The 18838-nt window shown below is 43.2% G+C and overlaps 1 protein-coding gene across 2 annotated transcripts in view; it reads left to right on the top strand.

Annotated features, from left to right (window-relative positions):
* Positions 1-18838, top strand: part of PKN2 (protein kinase N2) — a 116549-nt gene that overhangs the window by 76423 nt on the left and 21288 nt on the right. For both annotated transcript variants that reach the window (XM_034780323.1, XM_034780324.1), the window contains exons 4-8: positions 3237-3354; positions 5176-5321; positions 5420-5633; positions 10436-10621; positions 11197-11306. In XM_034780323.1, the coding sequence (XP_034636214.1) occupies positions 3237-3354; positions 5176-5321; positions 5420-5633; positions 10436-10621; positions 11197-11306 (774 nt within the window). The remainder of the gene's footprint in view (positions 1-3236; positions 3355-5175; positions 5322-5419; positions 5634-10435; positions 10622-11196; positions 11307-18838) is intronic.

Here is an 18838-nt window from a genome sequence, read left to right as displayed (position 1 = left end):
GGGGGGGGGGGCAGTTAGGGTGGGGGGGGGTCTCTGGAGGGCGTGGTCAGGAGACAAGGAGCTGGGGGGAGGTTGGATGAGTCAGGAGTTTTGGGGGCCTGTCGGGGCAGAGAGCGGTTGGAGGCGTGGGAGTCCCAGGGGTCTGTCTGGGGGTGGGGGTGTGGATAAGGGTTGGGGCAGTCAGGGGACAGGTAGGGGGTAGGGTCCTAGGGGAGCAGTCAAGAGACAAGGAGCATGGAGGCTTAGATAGGGGCAGGGGTCCCAGGAGGGGGTAGTCAGTGGACAAGGAGCAGGGGGAGTTGGGAGTTCTGAGGAGGGCATTCAGGAGGTGGGAAGTAGGAGGGAATGGATGGGGTGGGGGCGGGGCTAGGGCAGGGTGGAGGCGAGGCTAGGGCTGGGCTCCCTGGGTGCACACCCTAATGAAATGTGCTGCGCACGCCTATGAATAGGATGTATTTCATCAGGCCCTGATGACTTGAAGATATTTAACTTGTTCTTTCCCTATTTTAGCCTTTGATCTTACCTCATTTTCACTGGCATTCACTATCTTAGATGTCCAATTGCTACTAAACTTTTTGGTGAAAACTGAAACAAAATAGTCATTTAGCACTTCTGCCATTTCCACATTTTCTGTTATTGTTTTTCCCGCCTGATTGATTAGCATTTCTAGTTAATAAACACAACTAAGGGCCTCCCACCAAACTCTTGTCCTTTGTTTTTAATATTAAAAAGCAATTTTCTAATAGTAATAAGACACACCAACACGTTGGGAAAAACACCAACCCTGTGTGCACCAGTAACATATCTGTTGTGACTTATTGCTAGAGCACAGGTTTCCGAGTGGTAGCCATGTTAGTCTGTATCAGCAAAAAGAACGAGAAGTACTTGTGGCACCTTAGAGACTAATAAATTTATTTGAGCATAAGCTTTCGTGGGTAAAACCCACGGATCAAGTGGGTTTTAGCCCACAAAAGCTTATGCTCAAATAAATTTATTAGTCTCTAAGATGCCACAAGTACTCCTCGTTCTTTTTGCTAGAGCACAATGTCCTTCTGAAATGCTTATCTCCTTTCCATGGGGTTCTGGGAAATTAATCCCCAGTGAGATCACATGACTTAACTTCACATACGGTGACCATCATAATTCCAGGTACCAAGACAGCTCTTCATCACAGGCTTTGTTTAAAAAGGCTCTGATTGTCAAAGCAGCATATGTATGTCAGTCTGTCTGGACCCTGGGACTGCGTAAGGGGTTTCTATTCACCACAAGAGCGCTACCTCCTGGACAAATCTGGCATAGCAACTTTCTACCAGTAGTTAGTCACTGTGGTGGTCTCTCTTTCTGTAACTTTCAGTGTTCCCTCTTTGCACTCAGCCCTCTTACTGGGTCCCTATATGGTCTCCCTTTCTGGGGTATGAAACTCTCACTGGATCAGTTCTCAGGATGGTGCCTCCAACAGTCCTGCTAGTGGCTTGTAGTGGAATCCAGACCTTCCCTAAACAGTGGGTTCCAGCCCAGGGACCTTATAATCAGCAGCCGCCAAGGTCTGCCCAGTCTCCTTCCTTGATGCTGTTTCCCTTGGCTTCTTCCTACGCTGCAGTCTCAGGTTTTCCTTCTTCACAACTCCTCTGGGATTGGCCCTTCTTCTAGGGCTAGGATCCCAAGGCTTATTCTCCCCATGGTTTTCCTTCTCCCCACCTCTCTGCTCCCAGCGAGTGACTGCAGAATTTCCCTTTTCAGCCCCTGCTACTTCAAATTTCCTCTTTGTATTCCTTACCTAGTTCTCCCCTAGCTGGGCTTGATCAGCAATTAATAATTTATGAATCTCTGGGTCTCCCTCCATATGCAACTATGAAGGTTAATTGGCTTCTTCTGGACCACCTTAACCCCTTCAGGACTGAAATGGGTGCTTTGAAACGTTCTGCATTCACGGAGACTCAGGCATTAAAAGATTAAGCACAACAGATGTTGCAATAAGTACTCAGCTCTGACTCTGAGGCTGGGTTTGTACATTTCTGTTAAAAGTGCATGATGTTTTTTACCATGGATCTTCTCTCATGTAGGAGCTGGGGTGCCCACAGCTGTATGCACGTTGTGCACAGTGCATACCACTGGTGGGGAGTAGGGCCACCCAGAGTGGGGGACAAAGGGGGAAGTTTGCCCCGGGCCCCCAAACCTGAGTGATGCTGCAATTCCATACACTGGGTCGCAACACCACTCACTGAAACTTGGCTCGGCAGCCCTTCGAGACGGGGGGGGGGGCTGCCAGGCCAAAGCTGAGTGTCGCTAGCTGCCATGCTAAATTAAAGTGAGAGTGGTTTAGTTGTGTACCATATGAAAAAATTTGGAGGGCATCCACTTGTAGAAGTGGTTACCAATAGTAAAATAGAAATCTGTAGCAGTAAGGGCATGGGAGAAAATCAGAGCAATAAGGTAAAAACAGGTCAGCAAAGTAGATAAAACTATGATTTTACAAAGTCTGATGTTCCTAGACAATGTCACATTTATCCAGATTATTTCCAATAGAATGGCTTGAGGTGTTTTAATGAACTAAAAATATACCTCCACCCTAGCTTACTTTTCATTAATCTCCTAGAGTAGTTTAGTGAATTGGTCTGCTGTGTTATGTGATCTGTAGGACCCTACCAAATTCACGGTCATGAAAAATATGTCACGGACCATGAAATCAGACCTCCCCTGTGAAATTTAGCTATTGGAGGGAGGGAGGGAGAGCAACAGGGCTGGGGACACCCCAGTCAGGGTCTCCTACTGTTCACCGGCTTTAGCTACTAGGCTGCGTCGGGCTGGGGAGGGACAGGACTTCCTCTTCCCCTGCACGGCTACTCACAGTGGAGATCAGACCCACCTCCACCTCTGGGAACCTCCTCCAGCTCTGAAGGCAGCAAAGAAGTGAGGCTGGCAATACCGGGACCACTCTCTACAACAGCTTTGTGACCCCCACGCCCCCCAACCCCTGTTGGGTTGAGACCCCCCCAGGGTTGCAACATTGAAATTTCAGGTGTAAACATCTGAAAACATGAAATTGACCAATTTTAAAACCCTCTGTCCATGAAATTGACCAAAATGGACTGTGAATTTGTTAGGAGGCCCTAGTGATCTACTTTGCAAACTTTAAATATGATTTGGGAATAAATATCAGCTGTTGCTAACTGAGTTTCTTCACCTCTTTGTCATCCTGAGTGTTTACATTTTAAAACTTCCCTCTTTTTTAATAGGATCGAAAACTTCTTGCTACAGCTCAACAGATGCTGCAGGACAGCAAGACGAAAATAGAAGTCATAAGGATGCAGATTCTTCAGGCAGTCCAGACCAATGAATTGGCTTTTGATAATGGTGATGAAGTAGAGAGGACAGAAATGTGCTTACTAATGTTAGAATTTTACATAGGGATGTACTAATATGCATTTATGAACTGCAAGAAAACCTTGGCGGATGAGGAGGTCAGATAGAAGACAGGCTTTGTTTTTAGTGAACTTAAATAGTACAGAACAATAGAGATGCCACACTACATATTCAGACCTGAATGTGATTTTTCTAAAGAAAAGGTGCTTTCCGTTATTTGTAGTTTGTGGTTTGCTTTGCATTACTCTTTTCACACGTCGGCCTTTCCATTTTGGCTTTTCCTTTAATAGTTCAGCTTAGATTAAGGTCCAAATTCTGCCCACCTAACTCATGTGGATAGTCTAGGACTATTAGTTCTAATGGGAACAGTTAAGAGAGTAAGGCAAATAGGATTTGGGCCCACATCTGGCAATTTTAGGCCAGGGAAGAAACTGAGTTTTTACAAACCAAAGCACAAAATTGTCTCAGACCAAATCTTTTCATTGCTCAAACACTACATTTCAGAATTTAGTGGTGTGGTTTTTTGTTTTTTGGGGGGGAAAGTTCCCTTGCAGGCTGTGAGAACCTGTCTGCTATTTTTCAGTCTACAGGGAAATTTTACAGATAAGTTAAAGGCCATGAACTATTATAGTTTGATGCTGTAAAATTATGAGCATAGTGGTATATCTCTTGATTTTAAATTTTAAATTTTAAATTTGATTTAAATCTTGTACATGTATATCTTGTGAATTATTGAAATTGCCTGATCATCAGGGCTTGAAATATCCATTTGCTAATGATAAGTGGGAAGTCTTTTTACTGCGAAGTGTCATAAATTTTGTCAAACTACATTTTTAAATCTTATGGTTGCAAAGAGAACCTACCAAATTTAAACCAATGCCGTGTTATCTTCTTGAGTATGCAGACATGGACTGCAGTGTCTGCACTGCTGCTCCTAGCTTTGCCAAACAGTACTAGAAGGTAAGGGAATATATTTTATTGGACCAACTTCTGTTGGTGAGGGAGACAAGCTTTTGAGTACACAGCTCTTCTTCAGGATATTACCTAACCCATCTTGTCTCTCTAATATCCTGGGATTGATACGGCTACAACAACACTGAATACGTCAATAACACTGGTCATGTTCGCTCTTACTATTCTGAACTCTGGAGGCAGTAGTGAAACTGTCAAGAAATTATCTGCTGCTGCTTGGGAAATCTGAGCACGAGCAGAAGGAGTCACTAGAGTTACTGACCAAAAACAATTTGGGAAAGGCCTGGTGTAAGACCTCTCTCATCCCCCATTCTTGCAGCAGCCACAAGAGCTGGGGTGTGGTGTGGAATAGGGCAACAGGTAGAGCTTCAAATTGATCAGACATCATCTTGTCAGAGACTGATATGAAAGATGAAGTCTCCAATTTGGGTTCAGAGGCAGAATTCTAGAAAAAAAAACTCAAAACCGTACCCTTTCCAGTAGGTAGGGGGCTGTGTGGGAGATTTGGCTTTTTGCAAGGGCATTGTCCCTTAATTTCCCTGCGGAGGATCACTGTCTTTGATATCCTCTAGTTAGTAAGTTTAGTTCTTTGGTTAGTATCAGTCTAGTGGATTTATCAAGCTCGGAACATAATCCTTTAAATGCAACACTTTGGATTTCATTATTGCTTCTATAACATATGTGGATATGATCTGCTTCTCTTTTACAGTCTAACAAAGCTGCATCTATTTTTCCTATACTGTTAAATTCTGCATCTATTAAATTATTTTTATTGCTAAATATTGAGAACAAAAGTAATAGATGGTATTCAGTGAAGATTAAATGTTTGTTTATTTGTAGCAAAACCTGTGATAAGTCCTCTTGAGCTTCGAATGGAAGAACTGCGGCATCATTTTAGGATAGAGTATGCAGTAGCAGAAGGTGCAAAGAACGTGATGAAATTGCTTGGCTCTGGAAAAGTTACCGACAGAAAAGCACTTTCAGAAGTAACTTTTTAATGTAGTTTATGACATTTGATTTTAAATACTATGTTTGAAGAATGTGGATTGTTCTAAAAATCTTTTTTTAATTTATATCGAACAAGGCTCAAGCAAGATTTAATGAATCAAGCCAGAAGCTGGACCTCTTAAAGTATTCATTAGAACAAAGACTGAATGAACTTCCTAAAAACCATCCCAAAAGCAGTATTATTATAGAGGAGCTTTCATTGGTCTCTTCACCAACACTAAGTCCACGTCAAAGTATAATATCTACTCAGAACCAGTATAGTACGCTATCCAAACCTGCAGCTTTAACAGGTATGTGGTTTTGTATAATTTATTACTCCTTTTGATTAAACTTACTTGAGAATTCAAGTGATACATACATACGTTATTCTATATTGTCTGTAAAAGTATGTGGAAATAGCTCATTCTTACATGCTTTTCTTAAAATAGTTGTAGGATATATGACCAAAACACACACAATAAAATGTTAAGCTAGATTTAGTAAAGATGTTACGTAATTTGTATATAAATATAAAGGTTTAGTGCAGTGGTTCTCAAACTGGGTGTCGGAACCCCTCAGGGGGTCGTGAGGTTATTACATGGGGGGGGGTCGCGAGCTGTCAGCCTCCACCCCAAACCCGGCTTTGCCTCCAGCATTTATAATGATGTTAAATATATAAAGTATTTTTAATTTATAAGGGGGGGGTCTCACTCAGAGGCTTGTTGTGTGAAAGGGGTCACCAGTACAAAAGTTTGAGACCCACTGCTTTAGTGTTTGTAGTGGCTGATAGAATTGAGGTTCCTTAAATATATTTGATATGTACAAAGTTCAATTAAAAAAAGAAATGTTCTGGTCCTTAAGTAGGTCTCTCTAGAATAATGCTAGCACTTTTCATCTTTAGATTATCAAGTGCATTATAAAGATGGTTATCTCCATTTTACAGATGGGGAAACTGAGGTGCAGAGGAGTTAAATGACTTGCCTAGATCACATACCAAGTTAGTGGCAGAACTGAGAATAGAACCCAGGTCTCCTCACAGTCCCATACCTTATCCACTGGGTCTCAGTGGCTCCCTGGAAGGCGAGATTTATGTTTTTTAAAAAAAAAAAAAAAATTAAAACTATATTTATAAAGTAGAGAAATGTTCAAATATTCCCTAATGTAAATGCACAAAAATATTAAGCTCTCTGTTTATTTGTGCTAATGGTTTTCCGAGATTAAAATAGCTAAGTATGAGGAATTAAATGATAGTATTCACAGGACTAAATGTCTGCATAGTGGGTTATGAAAGTCAAGATTATATAGTCAGTCAATGTCTCAGAGATGCTGTTTGTCTTGAATTGTGGAACCTCATAAAGGTTTCAAGAGATCTGGTATGTTTTTAATGAAGATCTCAAATACATCCCTCCAGATTTTACTTTGTTTACTTAAAGCAGGTGTTGAATAAAACTGTGTTCAGATATATTGTGTTTATTGAATTATTAAATAAACTACCAAATTAGAAGTACTAATCCAGCTGTTTTCCTTTGTTTTCCCCTACATGACTTTACCTTTAACTGCTAAACTGAACTGTAACAGAGGAAGTTTGTCGTCCCCCCGCCCCCAAATAAAAAAAACCAAATACAGGAAGTCAAATTCTGTCTTTGCAACACAGGGGCTATATGTGTATATCTGAGGGCAGAGTTTGGCCTTATGAGTTTAATTTTTAAAAAATTAATAAAACAAACACAAGCTTTTCTTTGTATGCCACGCTGCACCAACGTTAATAATGTGGAATGATTCTTCTTGTCTTACGTTTAGATCAAATAAGAAATGTAACAACTGGACAAAAAGCGGAGATACAAAGTTCTGCAAATCCCTCTGGCTATCTGTGTGGCGTTTTTACAGATTCAGCACAGTCTTTCTCCAAATCAATGTGATTTCACTAGGGATTTTTACTGGAGCACTGAGGATTTCAGTGTCCCTGGGTGGTATTAATGTCCTGACCCTTGCTTTTAAAACCATTTTATCTTTCTCTTAAATTCTAATCTTATATCAAGACAGGTGGCAAAATAGTTAATCTTTAAATATTTCTTACTGATAGTTTCATTAATTATCTTGCAGTCTTGACAAAGTGAATTTAAAAAAAATGCAAGACACACTGAAGTGCAGCAAAGGAAATTGAATGGTTACTTTTTTGGGTTTTTTTAAACTGAACTGTCGCATTAGTGCTGAAAATAACCATGCATATATTTTTGCCCTCAACAGGAACAGACTCATGAGTAGAGTATATATTAATTCCCTGAATAATCAAAAATGATTCCAAATAACATGGCTTGGTTAATTGGGGTTTATTGCTCCCAGACAGTGATGTGTCAGCCTCAGAGAAGATGTGACATCACTAGTTTGTTGCTATCATCCGGTTGAGGATGAGACAAGTACCACTAGCTGCCTGTGGTATTGGGGACTGTGCCTTTAAGGGCTGAGCTTCCCAGAAAGAGTCTGAGCAGGGTGCTGTGAAGATCTTACTATGCACAGCCATTTGGAACTGACACAGGATAAAGCAGGGTCCTTACGCACTGATGCTCACCAAATACGACACTGCCCTCATTACATGGCAGCTGCAGGTGGAGGACTGCAGACTAGCAGAGGTGCTGGAACAATTTGTATAGTGGGGGTGCTGAGAGCCGTTGAATCAAACTATAAGCCCTGTATATAATGAGCTCCAGCACCTATGAAGACTAGTATAATTCAAATATAGTTAACTGCTTTTCAGGCTAATATACTTATTAGTTGGTGACATCCCTTGATACACTGCAAGAAAAGAATCTAAATCTTCATTTAAAGGAAAAATGCTTTTACAGGCGAGTCTCATCTTGCGCTGGGGTTACGTTCTGTTGTCAGTGCGAAAATCGCGTATGCTCAAAATTACATTGAGTGTAATGGCGGGCGGAATCGCTCGCACTACTGGTACAGTATTTAAATTGTTACTTTTCTCTTTTTTTGTTTTGTTTTGTTTTTGTTTTTGCTGACCGCGCAAAGCTGAATTTGCGCATGTTAAATGCGCGTAAGATGAGACTCTCCTCTATTACATGAAATGTATTAAATGCTGAAGACTTTCATGTCATCAGACACTTTAAAATCTGTCCACATTTTAGGCCTTTGAAGAAATATCCTGAGCACCTAGTGTTGTCTTTCAGGTGGAGCAGTGGGGGGCAAAAAACCTAATTGGCTTCAAGACTCAGTTTGATAAAGTTATGGAGGGGATGGGACTGCCTACAGTGACACATAGTTGATCTGGGAGTGCTAGTAGCAAATATCCCCAAAGGCTAGTGATGAGAATCTAGATGGGGAGGGCTCTGAGTTACTACAGAGAATTATTTCTCAGATGTCTGGCTGTTTGGGTTTTGCCCACCATATTTCGGGTTGGGAAGGAATTTCCCCAGGGTCAGATTGGCTGAGATTCTGAGAGGTTTTCGCCTTCCTCTGCAGCAGGGGTCACGGGTCACATGCAGGTTTAAACTAGAGTAAATGGTGGATTCTCTGTAACTTGAAGTCTTTAAATCATGATTTGAGGACTTCAGTAACTCAGCAAGAAGTTATGGGTCTATTACAAGAGTGGGTGGAGGAGGTTCTGTGGCCTGCAATGTGTAAGAGGTCAGACTAAATAATCAAGATGGTCCTTCTGGCCAAAGTCTGTGAGTGTACAAGTTTTAAATGAATTTGATTGCATCAGTATGAACATCCTAACTCTAGAAGGAGGAGGGTGTCTTCTTGGATGTCCATTGGATGTATTGTTAATTCAGACATTATCATGTTACTGCAGAGAGGGTAAGGATTGGGAAGCAGCCTGAAGGCCTCATACCCACTTGTGTAAAAGACCATCTTCTTCAGCAAATCCAGATATGTTTAAGTTACGAAAGATCAAGAGATTTTAAATTATGCATATATTTAACTCCTGAGTTAAGTGTGCAGGAACAAAATTAGATTTTTTAATGTTTCTTCAACAAACTAGTAGTATCATTAGTCACTTAAAAAAAAAAAAGCATGCTGGTGTTCTCTTTAACTTTATTTTAGTTATATGATTTTTAGTAAGCTGAGATTGTCCCTTCAACAGAGAGTATTAATTTTAAATTTTTCTTATTAAATTGGAAACTCAAAAAATGAATTTAGCTTTCACCATTGATCTGCTTACTTATTTGTATTTTTAACTACTTGGGAAATAAAATGGAGTTGCCAGTCTATTTAAAGTCAGTTTCCCTTTTTGCATTAGCACAATGCTGCAATGTTTTAGGTTGCAAAAATAGCATTATAATACTATCTAGAAACCTGGTTAAAAGCCTTATATTTTAAAAACATTCATAGGTTTTCATTGCTGTTGGGTTTTATAAAAGATTATTTTTAATTACCTAATTTTTGGGTCAAATCTGACATAACAGTATCTCTTTAATTGCTGTACATAGGTAAGCATTTCAATATTTTCATAACTTAATGCTTTCATACTTAACAACATAATAAATATTCGGGTTTTTTCTACAAAAAATAAAACCTGCCGCGCTTCAATACATGTGCCCTCATTCAGAAAGTAAATTATTTACTTTATAGTGTTGCTTATCACATTTTATTGACGAATGCCTGCTAGTGTACAGTAGACATTGTATCTGTTCCCTAAATTTAATATTAACACAGCTGTCATTTGTGAGAAAATTGCCTTTTCTTTAAATTTCAGTTGACAATTTCTCTTCTTCCCTACTGATGTAGTCATCAGTTGTGTTAATTTTCTTTTGCTTAAATATTAAGAATTAAGATCTTTACATGTAAGCATAATCAAATAGATTTTTTTAAATTGCTTTGTGCTATACCACTGAATTGTAACCCCTGCTGATTGATTCCATAATTGTTTAATCTTGATGTTTTTAATTTCAGTGGATTTCCTTCCAATAAATTAACACTACAATCTAACTTGAGTCTCTCATCACTTATCTGAAGCAAATATCTGTGAATTCTATTACTCAGTAACTTCTGTATAGGTCAGAATGTGAGGTTCTAATATGAAATCATTCACTAATCATTGCACTGTGTACATATAAGAACTTAGTATGTGACAAAAGCAATTGTTTTTATCTTGTTTCAGGTACTTTAGAAGTAAGGCTCATGGGTTGCCAAGATATTCTGGAAAACGTCCCTGGTCGATCAAAAGCTACGTCAATTACTCTACCTGGCTGGAGTCCAAGTGAAGCCAGATCATCTTTCATGAGCAGAACAAGCAAAAGTAAAAGTGGGAGTAGTCGAAACCTTTTGAAAACAGATGATTTGTCCAGTTTAGTATTCTTTTTATTTTTTAAACAGTCTAATTTGAAATGCTCAGAAAAAGTTAATTGTTTGCTTAAAAAAGCCCTGCAATATAAAACCTGCTCAGCGACTGTACCTTTATTACAGCTAAACCTCAAGCAATCACTTCCTGTTCTGTTATGCATATTGCTCAGGAAGAAAGATGGCAGTGAAACAAAAATTGACATTGTTTTAAATATTACCAAAGTGTTAAGAGGGGTTCTTGGTGGGGCTGTTGCTACTGTATAGGACGAATGATGGAAGAGAAGACTGTAAGAGAATTCAAAATTTCATCAGATTTACCAACCACATACCCACATGGTTTTTGAGAAAAGTGCATTTTTATATTTGTGGCTTTTGTAACTGAGAAATGGATTTCAAACTTAAAAATGGTCTAGCTCTTCATCTGATATGTTGATGGATCGAAAATTCTTTAATCCTAAATTTAATTGGTTCATGTGGGCATAATGGTATTTTTTAGTAAGGCATTAACACTGAAGTTTTTTTGTTTTTGTGGAAAATCCTCTTATACCTTTAAGCTGAGTTTGTGTAACTTACTTACAGATGAAATCTGTGCTGTATTGAAGCTGGACAACACTGTGGTTGGTCAAACTAGCTGGAAGCCTATTTCCAATCAGTCATGGGATCAGAAGTTTACACTGGAACTAGACAGGGTAAAGACACTACTGTTTCCATTGATGGAGATTGTCAGTTCCATAGATTAATTTCATGCTTCTTTGTGTCTGTTCTTTTCAGCTGTTATGAACCTATTCAGATTCCATGTATATAAGTATTCCTGTTCTTCATGGAAGCAATTTCATGGCATGAAGTGTTAGTTCTTCTTCAAGTGCTTGCTCATATCAATTCCAGTTAGGTGTGTGCGCGCCGCTTGCATGGTTCATCGGAAGGTTTTTTTTTTCCCCAACAGCACCCATTGGGTTGGCTTTGGAGCCCACTAGAGTCGCACCTTCATAGCGCCACGTATAGGGCCCCACCGATCTGCTGCTTCTCCAGTTCCTTCTTACTGTCAGTGGTGGTCGTTGGACCGTTTCGTCTCTCATCTTCAATGAGCGATCCTCTAGCATATGTTCTGTAAATAGTTAACGATAGTTTTAAAAATAGACATCTGGACTTGGGGTACTGGGCGGGTATTTCCTTCCCCCGCTTCCCCGTTCCTCTCCTGGGCCCGGGGCATGCCTCAGACCCAGGGGTTTAAGCCATGCGGGGTTTGCCAGAAGCCTATCCCAAAGGGTGGCCTGCAGTTGGCTTGTCTAAAGTGCTTGGGGGAGTCCTATTAAGCAGACAGGTGCAAGATCTGTAGGAGCTTTCGCCCCCGCACAAAGGAGGAGAGGGATCAAAGACTAAAGTTGCTGCTAATGGAAGCAGCTCTCCGCCCTCAGTCTGAGTCGAGCTCTGTGGACATGGCACCGGGCTCTTCCGTGTCGGTGCGCAGCACACTGGCTTCAGTTGAGGAGGTGCCGAGGAAGGACTCTGGGAGCAGAGACCCTCGGCACTGGCATTGCCTTACGTCGAGCATAGCGCAGGATCAATCTTGGCTCCGCTCACAGTCTGCTGTCCCAAAGAAGCAGCACAGGAAGACTGATAGAGGGCACTCCCCTTCCCACACACAGGAACGTGAGCCCAAGGGAGGGAGACCAGTGCAAGACCGTACCTCCCCTCCAGCTCAACAGTCGTCACAGTTGAGTCCGGGACCCTGGCACCGATCCCCAGCAGCAATGGGCACCATAGCCACGGCACTCCCAGTCAGTGGGGATGACCCAAACATTTCCCCCGGTACTGTGGCCACCACAATGGCAGGTACCAGCTCAGATGCCAACCCAGTGGCTCTTCTGGACCCCAAGGGCTTAACACCAGTCCCAGGGGTCCACCTCAGTACGCTCCTTTTCCATCAGGTCCGAGAGAAGGACTGCGTCTAGGGGCAGGGATTTCTCCCGGGCATTAGCCACCGCTACCACTGCCAGTGCCACAATTGGTACCATGCCCTGCACCAACAACAGACCCAGCACCATAGCTATACTAGTATCACGGACGGTATCACGACCAGTACCAGAGCCAGCACCGAAGCGGACTCTGACTTGGGGGTGGAGCCACAGCGTTTTGAAGAGCTGGATGGGCAGGAGGGCCCCTCTCATATTCTGGACTCCTCATCATCGTCTCCAGATGAGGCGGTGGCAGGGATATCTTTGGGGCCCCTCTTCTTGACAGCAGAGCCCACCTTGAACTTCTGAGGCGGGTTGCTCAGAACTTCGGGGTACAGATGGAGGAGGTTACTGAGGTGTCAGACCCAGTGTTAGACATTTTATCCCTGGCCCTTCCCCGATAAAGACCATTCAGGAGAACACAAAACCCCTGTGGCAAATACCATCCTCTCTGGCTCCTACAGGTAAGGGAGTCGAGAGAAAGTACTTTGTGCCCTCCAAGGGCTATGAATACTTGTTTACCCACCCCCTGCCAGACTCATTGGTAGTGGCGGCTGTTAACGCGAGGGAAAGGCAAGAGCAACAAGGACCTACCCCTCGAGCTAGGGACGCAAAGAAGCTGGACCTCTTTGGGAGGAGGATATACTCCACTGGGAAGCTTCAGCTTTGGATTGCAAACCAGCAGGCGATCCTTAGCTGATATAACTTCAAGTCTTGGGACGCAATGTCCAAATTCTCGGACTTTGTCCCACCGGATTCTAAGCTGGAATTCTCTGCTCTCCTGGACGAAGATGTGCCAGGACGTTGCTGCAAGCGGCATTAGACTCAGTGGACTCTGCAATGTGGATGATATCTTTGGGCATCACAATGCACCGTTGTTTATGGCTGCAGGCCTCGGGCCTCCCTGGGGAGGTCCCACAGACAATTCAGGACCTACCATTTGAGAGGGCCACATTATTTTCAGAGAAAACAGACTTGAGACTCCACAGTCTGAAAGACTCCCGAGCCACTCTAAGATCGCTGGGTGTGCACACTTCTGCCACCCAGCATAGACAATTTATGTCTCAACCTGCAACACAACCATACCAGGGGCAGTTTAGGCAGGCCCAGAACCGCCGTCACCCAACCCCTGAATAACAGGGGGTCTGGGTCATCCAGGCAGCCACTAGGCCGTAGGCAGACTTTTTGAGGATGTGCCCGACGGTGTTGTACCAACCTTTCAACTGGATCCTTCTTTCCCGTTTTCGGAACATCTATCCCATTTCTACCAAGCGTGGTCCCAAATCACCTCAGACCATTGGGTCCTCCGTATGGTAGAGATGGGATATTCTCTCCAATTTTCCTCGCCCCTCTTTCCCGTCCCTCTTCACGGACCCCTCTCACGAGCAACTTCTCGTCCAGGAGGTACAAACCCTCCTATCATCAGCGGAAGCTGTGAGGTTCCACTGGAGCTAGGGGAAAGGAGTTTTACTCCTGGTATTTCCTAATACTGAAAGTAAAAGGGGGCCTTAGACCCTTCTTGGACCTGCACAGTCTCAACAGGTTCATGAAGAAACTAAAGTTTCTAATGGTCTCTTAGGCCACTATTATCCCATCCCTGGATCCAGGAGATTGGTATGCCGCCCTCGACTTGAAGGACACACATTTCCATAATTCTGCCCTATAGGTGCTTCTTAAGGCTTACAGTTGGGAGTTCCCACTACCAATTCACAGCGCTACCGTTCGGCCTATCGTCAGCACTTCAGGTGTTTACCAGATGTATGTCAGTCATGGCCATGTTTCTGGGGAAAAGGTAGGTTCAGGTATTTCCTTACCTAGATGACTGGCTAGTCAAGGACCGGTCCAGAACACAAGTGGATCAACATGTTTCCCTCACAAGATCCACCTTCAACGCAATGGGTCTCCTCCTAAACACTCAAACGTCAACGCTTACCCCTACTCAGAGAATAGAGTTCATAGGAGCAGTGCTAGACTCCGCACAGGCCAGAGTGTTCCTGCCCCAATCCCGCTTCCAGGACATTCACATAATATAGGCTCTCAAACAATTCCCTATAACCACAGTAAGGAGTTGCTTAAAAATCCTAGGTCACATGGCATCTTGCACGTATGTAGTGCAACATGTGAGGCTCAGAGGCTCAGACTCAGACCTCTCCAAGCTTGGCTGGCATCACTGTATTGACCAAGCAGGCACAGTCTAGACATGGTGGTTACCCTTCCACTAGACACTCTCAAGTCTCTTCACTAGCGGCTCAACCCACACTTTGTGTGTGCAGGGGTTGCGTTTTCCAAACCCGATGACCGGTGCCTCAGCCATGGGGTGGGGGGCACACCTTGGGGAGCACAGAACTCAGGGCCTCTGGTCTCAAGAGGAACTGATGCTTCACATCAATGTAAGGGAGCTCAGGGTGGTCCAGCTGGCATATCAGGCCTCTCCTGAGGAGGGAAAGTGCATATCGGTCCTGACAGACAATACAACAGCTATGTTTTATATCAACAGACTGGGGTGCACGCTCCTCTCCCCTGTGTGAGGAAGCCCTCAAGCAGACCACCTCAGCAGGTCTTTCCACAACCATGAGTGGTCTATCCGCCTGGATGTGGTAAATAATATTTTCCAGAGGTGGGGAGTTCCCCAGATTGATCTGTTCGACACAAGGGCCAATAGGAAGTGCCTACAGTTCTGCTCCTTCCTAAACCACAGCCCGGATTTGTTGGCGGATGCATTTCTCCTTCCATGGAAGGACTGCCTATTCTACGCATTCCCTTCCATACCACTGATTCACAAGGTCCTCCTCAAAGTCCGGAGCGACGGAACCTCAGTGATCCTGGTGGCACTGGCCTGGCCACGTCAGCATTGGTATACCAAGTTACTGCAGCTATCGGTGGACACTCCAGTTCCTCTACCGCTAGTTCCGGACTTGGTCACTCAATATCACGGAAGGCTTCAACACCCCCAATCTCGAGTCTCTCCATCTCTCGGCTTCGAAGCTGCATGATTGAACCCGCTAGAGCTTATATGCTCAGACCCTGTTAGGGAGGTTCTTCTGGGTAGCAGGAAGCCTTCAACCAGAGCAACTTACCTAGCCAAGTGGAAGAGATTCGCAATTTGGTGCTTTTGGAGTTGTATCCCTCCAACACAATTGTCGGTCCCCTTTATCTTAGACTATCTTCTAAAGTTGGAACAGCAGGGCTTGTCTCACTCCTTGTTAAAGGTTCACCTGGCTGCCATCTCAGTTTTTCACCCAGGAGCGCGTGGACGCACCATCTTCACTAGCGAAATGGTGCGGCCGTTCCTCAAGAGGTTAGACAGATTATATCCTCATATTTGCTAGCCCACCCCTGCTTGGGACCATAACTTGGTACTCTCGGGGCGGATGGGGCCCCTGTTCAAGCCCCTAGCTATGTGCTCACTCCTCTACCTTTCCTACAAGGTGAACTTTTTGGTTGCAATAACATCAGCCAGAAGGGTGTGTGAGCTCAAGGATCTCACAACCGACCCTCCGTATACCATTTTCTACAAAGATAAGGTGCAACTGCGACCCCACCAGGCGTTCTTCCCAAAGGTGGTCTGGAGTTTCCACACCAATCAAGACATATTCCTTCCAGTCTTTTTCCCCAAACCCTATGCCAATAGCCGCAAGCAGAGGCTCCATTCCCTGGATGTACAGCGTGAATTGGCTTTTTATACTGAACAAACTAAGCCATTCTGTAAGTTGAACCAGCTGTTTGTTGCTGTGGCAGACAGGATGAAAGGCTTCCCAGTGTCCACGCAGAGGATACTGTTGTGGATCACATCCTGTATCCGGGTGTGTTATGACCTCGCTAAGATCCCTGCCCCCACTCTGACTGCACACTCCACCATAGCTCAGGCGTCTTCGGCGGCCTTCCTGGCCTGGGTACCAATCCAGGCAATATGCAGAGCAGCTACGTGGTCTTCGGTCCACACCTTCACTTCACATTACACCATCACCCAGCATGCCAGGGATGATGCAGTGTTCAGCAGGTGGCTGTGTGCTTCAATCAGTGATTCCATAAACTCCAACCCCACCTCCTAGGTAAGGCTTGGGTGTCACCTAATTGGAATCGATTTAGCAAGCACTCGAAGAAGAAAAAATGGTTACTCACCTTCTTGGTCTTCGAGATGTGTTGCTCATATCCATTCCAAACCCACCCGCCTTCCCCTCTGTCGGAGTATCCAGCAAGAAGGAACTGGAGGCAGCGGATCGGCAGGACCCTATATGCGGCGTCATGAAGGTGCAACTCCAGGGAGCTCTAGAGCCAACCCGACAGGTGCCATTAATAGAAAAACCTTCTGGTGAACTGTATATGCAGCGCGCACACACTTAATTGGAATGGATATGAGAAACACATCTCAAGAAACAACAGTTATGAAAAGGTGAGTAATTTTACAAAGGGTTAATGTTCTAGCAATCTCAACTCTGATGATCTAGCTCAAATCTAGTTGTGGTCTCAGATAAAAAAATATTTAGCTTCATTCTATCCCAAAATGATGGATGTTTTTCTTAGATCTTACACAATTTGGAAAAACTGAACAAGACTGATAATTTTGTTCGACATGTCTGGGGCCGTAATGCAGGTGTTATAGAATACAGTTCAGATGTGTAAACTTGCACAATGTTTGTCCATGTACTGTCTAAAAGTAGAGAGAGCTGGTAATTCCATATCTTCATGAATATAATCAGAATTCACACAAATTGGTGGAAGCACTTGTAAAGTTTCAGAACAAGTTTATCTCCTACATGTAATTCTTAGGAAACAAGTATAGAACAGGATTGCACACTTCACATTTCTTTACCCTTTCTTTTTGTCCATTTAATGTTGTTGAGGCCTAATTAAACTTTACTTTGTACTTGAATCTGTGTGGTTTTGTGTATATATACCAAGACTTAAACAAAAACAAAAAAAATTCTAAAGTTAGGCTCCGAAATAAATTGGGGTTAATTTTCAGATTGATTTGCCTCAAATGTTCCCTCTGAGATGTGTTCCAAAGGGGGTCCCCAGTTTTGCTGATTTGTGGTTCCCCCTCTCTGAAGCTAAAAGCGAATTCCTTCCTATTAGGAAACAAGCAGATTTGCCCCTATTGGGACAATCCAGACTGCATACTCTGAAAACAGAAGTAGTATGGGATATATGTGGGGCCCTGTGGTCTTGGTTACCAAGCATCAGATTTAGCCTTCAGAATAAACACCACTAATCATCATCCCCTTATATTTACCCTCTTCCATTGTTGCTTTTAAAACATAGCTACCATTGTTTATTTCAGTTTGTCCTGCTGTCTATTGCTATAATTAATTCCATAAAGTGTGGTCATTATTTTGTGAAGTATTGCTCTTTATTTTTGGTAGCATCTTTCATAACAAGCATATAGGATTGAAAGAATTACTGAGATTGGGGTTTTACAGAACAAGATGTATCAACAGTTCCAGTTAGTTGAAAAACTTAGAATTTACCCCATGTGAGCCACAAAATGCTCTGCAAACGCATATCTGGTTCTAGAGTTACTATGCAGAATTGCTCAAATGACCACAGGCCACCTTGTGACTGAGATGTAATATACTGAGTATTTGTGGGTGACAGTATCTAAATTTTTTTCTGAAATTATAATTTATACAGAGTATTGAAGTGTTTTAAACTGTCCCACAAATAGCATACATATATATAAAACAAACTATTTTTACACATGATTGACTCTTGCTCTGTGAATTACTCCTAACAAGTAGCCTTTGTAACAGTGGAGAACTTTCTTCTTCACCTCTACCTTCACCTTGACCAAAAGCCCTATCTTCTTGGAAAGACTTTATACAAGGGCTCCCTTCAACTGTTGGTATGGCCCTACGTTCAGGCATCAGTGACAATTTTGCTTGATGCCACCAAAACCAGCATGGCACCCACTTTGGCACTGGCAATTACATTGACACCGATACCTTTCCTGTCAAAGGAGACCGCTCCATTGGAGCAGACAGCTTTCCCAGGCTTAACCTCATTTCTGGCACTGCTGCCTTTGAGGACAGCCATGTCTGAGTTGGAATAGCTGTGACCAGCAACTGTCAGCACCAGCATCTTTGCTGCCTCACGAAGAGAGGCATGCTTCTGATGACTGGGAGGAAGCTCCTTCAGGGAAAATGGAGGAGTCCCCCATAAGGGACTAATCCATCAGGGGTTGCACTGTTGGTAAAATTAGGACTTGGTTCATCAGGAATAGAGATGGACTGAAGTGGTTTCAAGAGCTGATAGGGAGAATGGCTGAC

This window comes from Trachemys scripta, chromosome 8, assembly GCF_013100865.1.
Source record: "Trachemys scripta elegans isolate TJP31775 chromosome 8, CAS_Tse_1.0, whole genome shotgun sequence".
In the NCBI taxonomy this organism is placed as follows: domain Eukaryota; kingdom Metazoa; phylum Chordata; order Testudines; family Emydidae; genus Trachemys; species Trachemys scripta.
The sequence above is the reverse complement of the archived record's forward strand: the minus strand, read 5'-3'. Positions and strand labels throughout refer to the sequence as shown.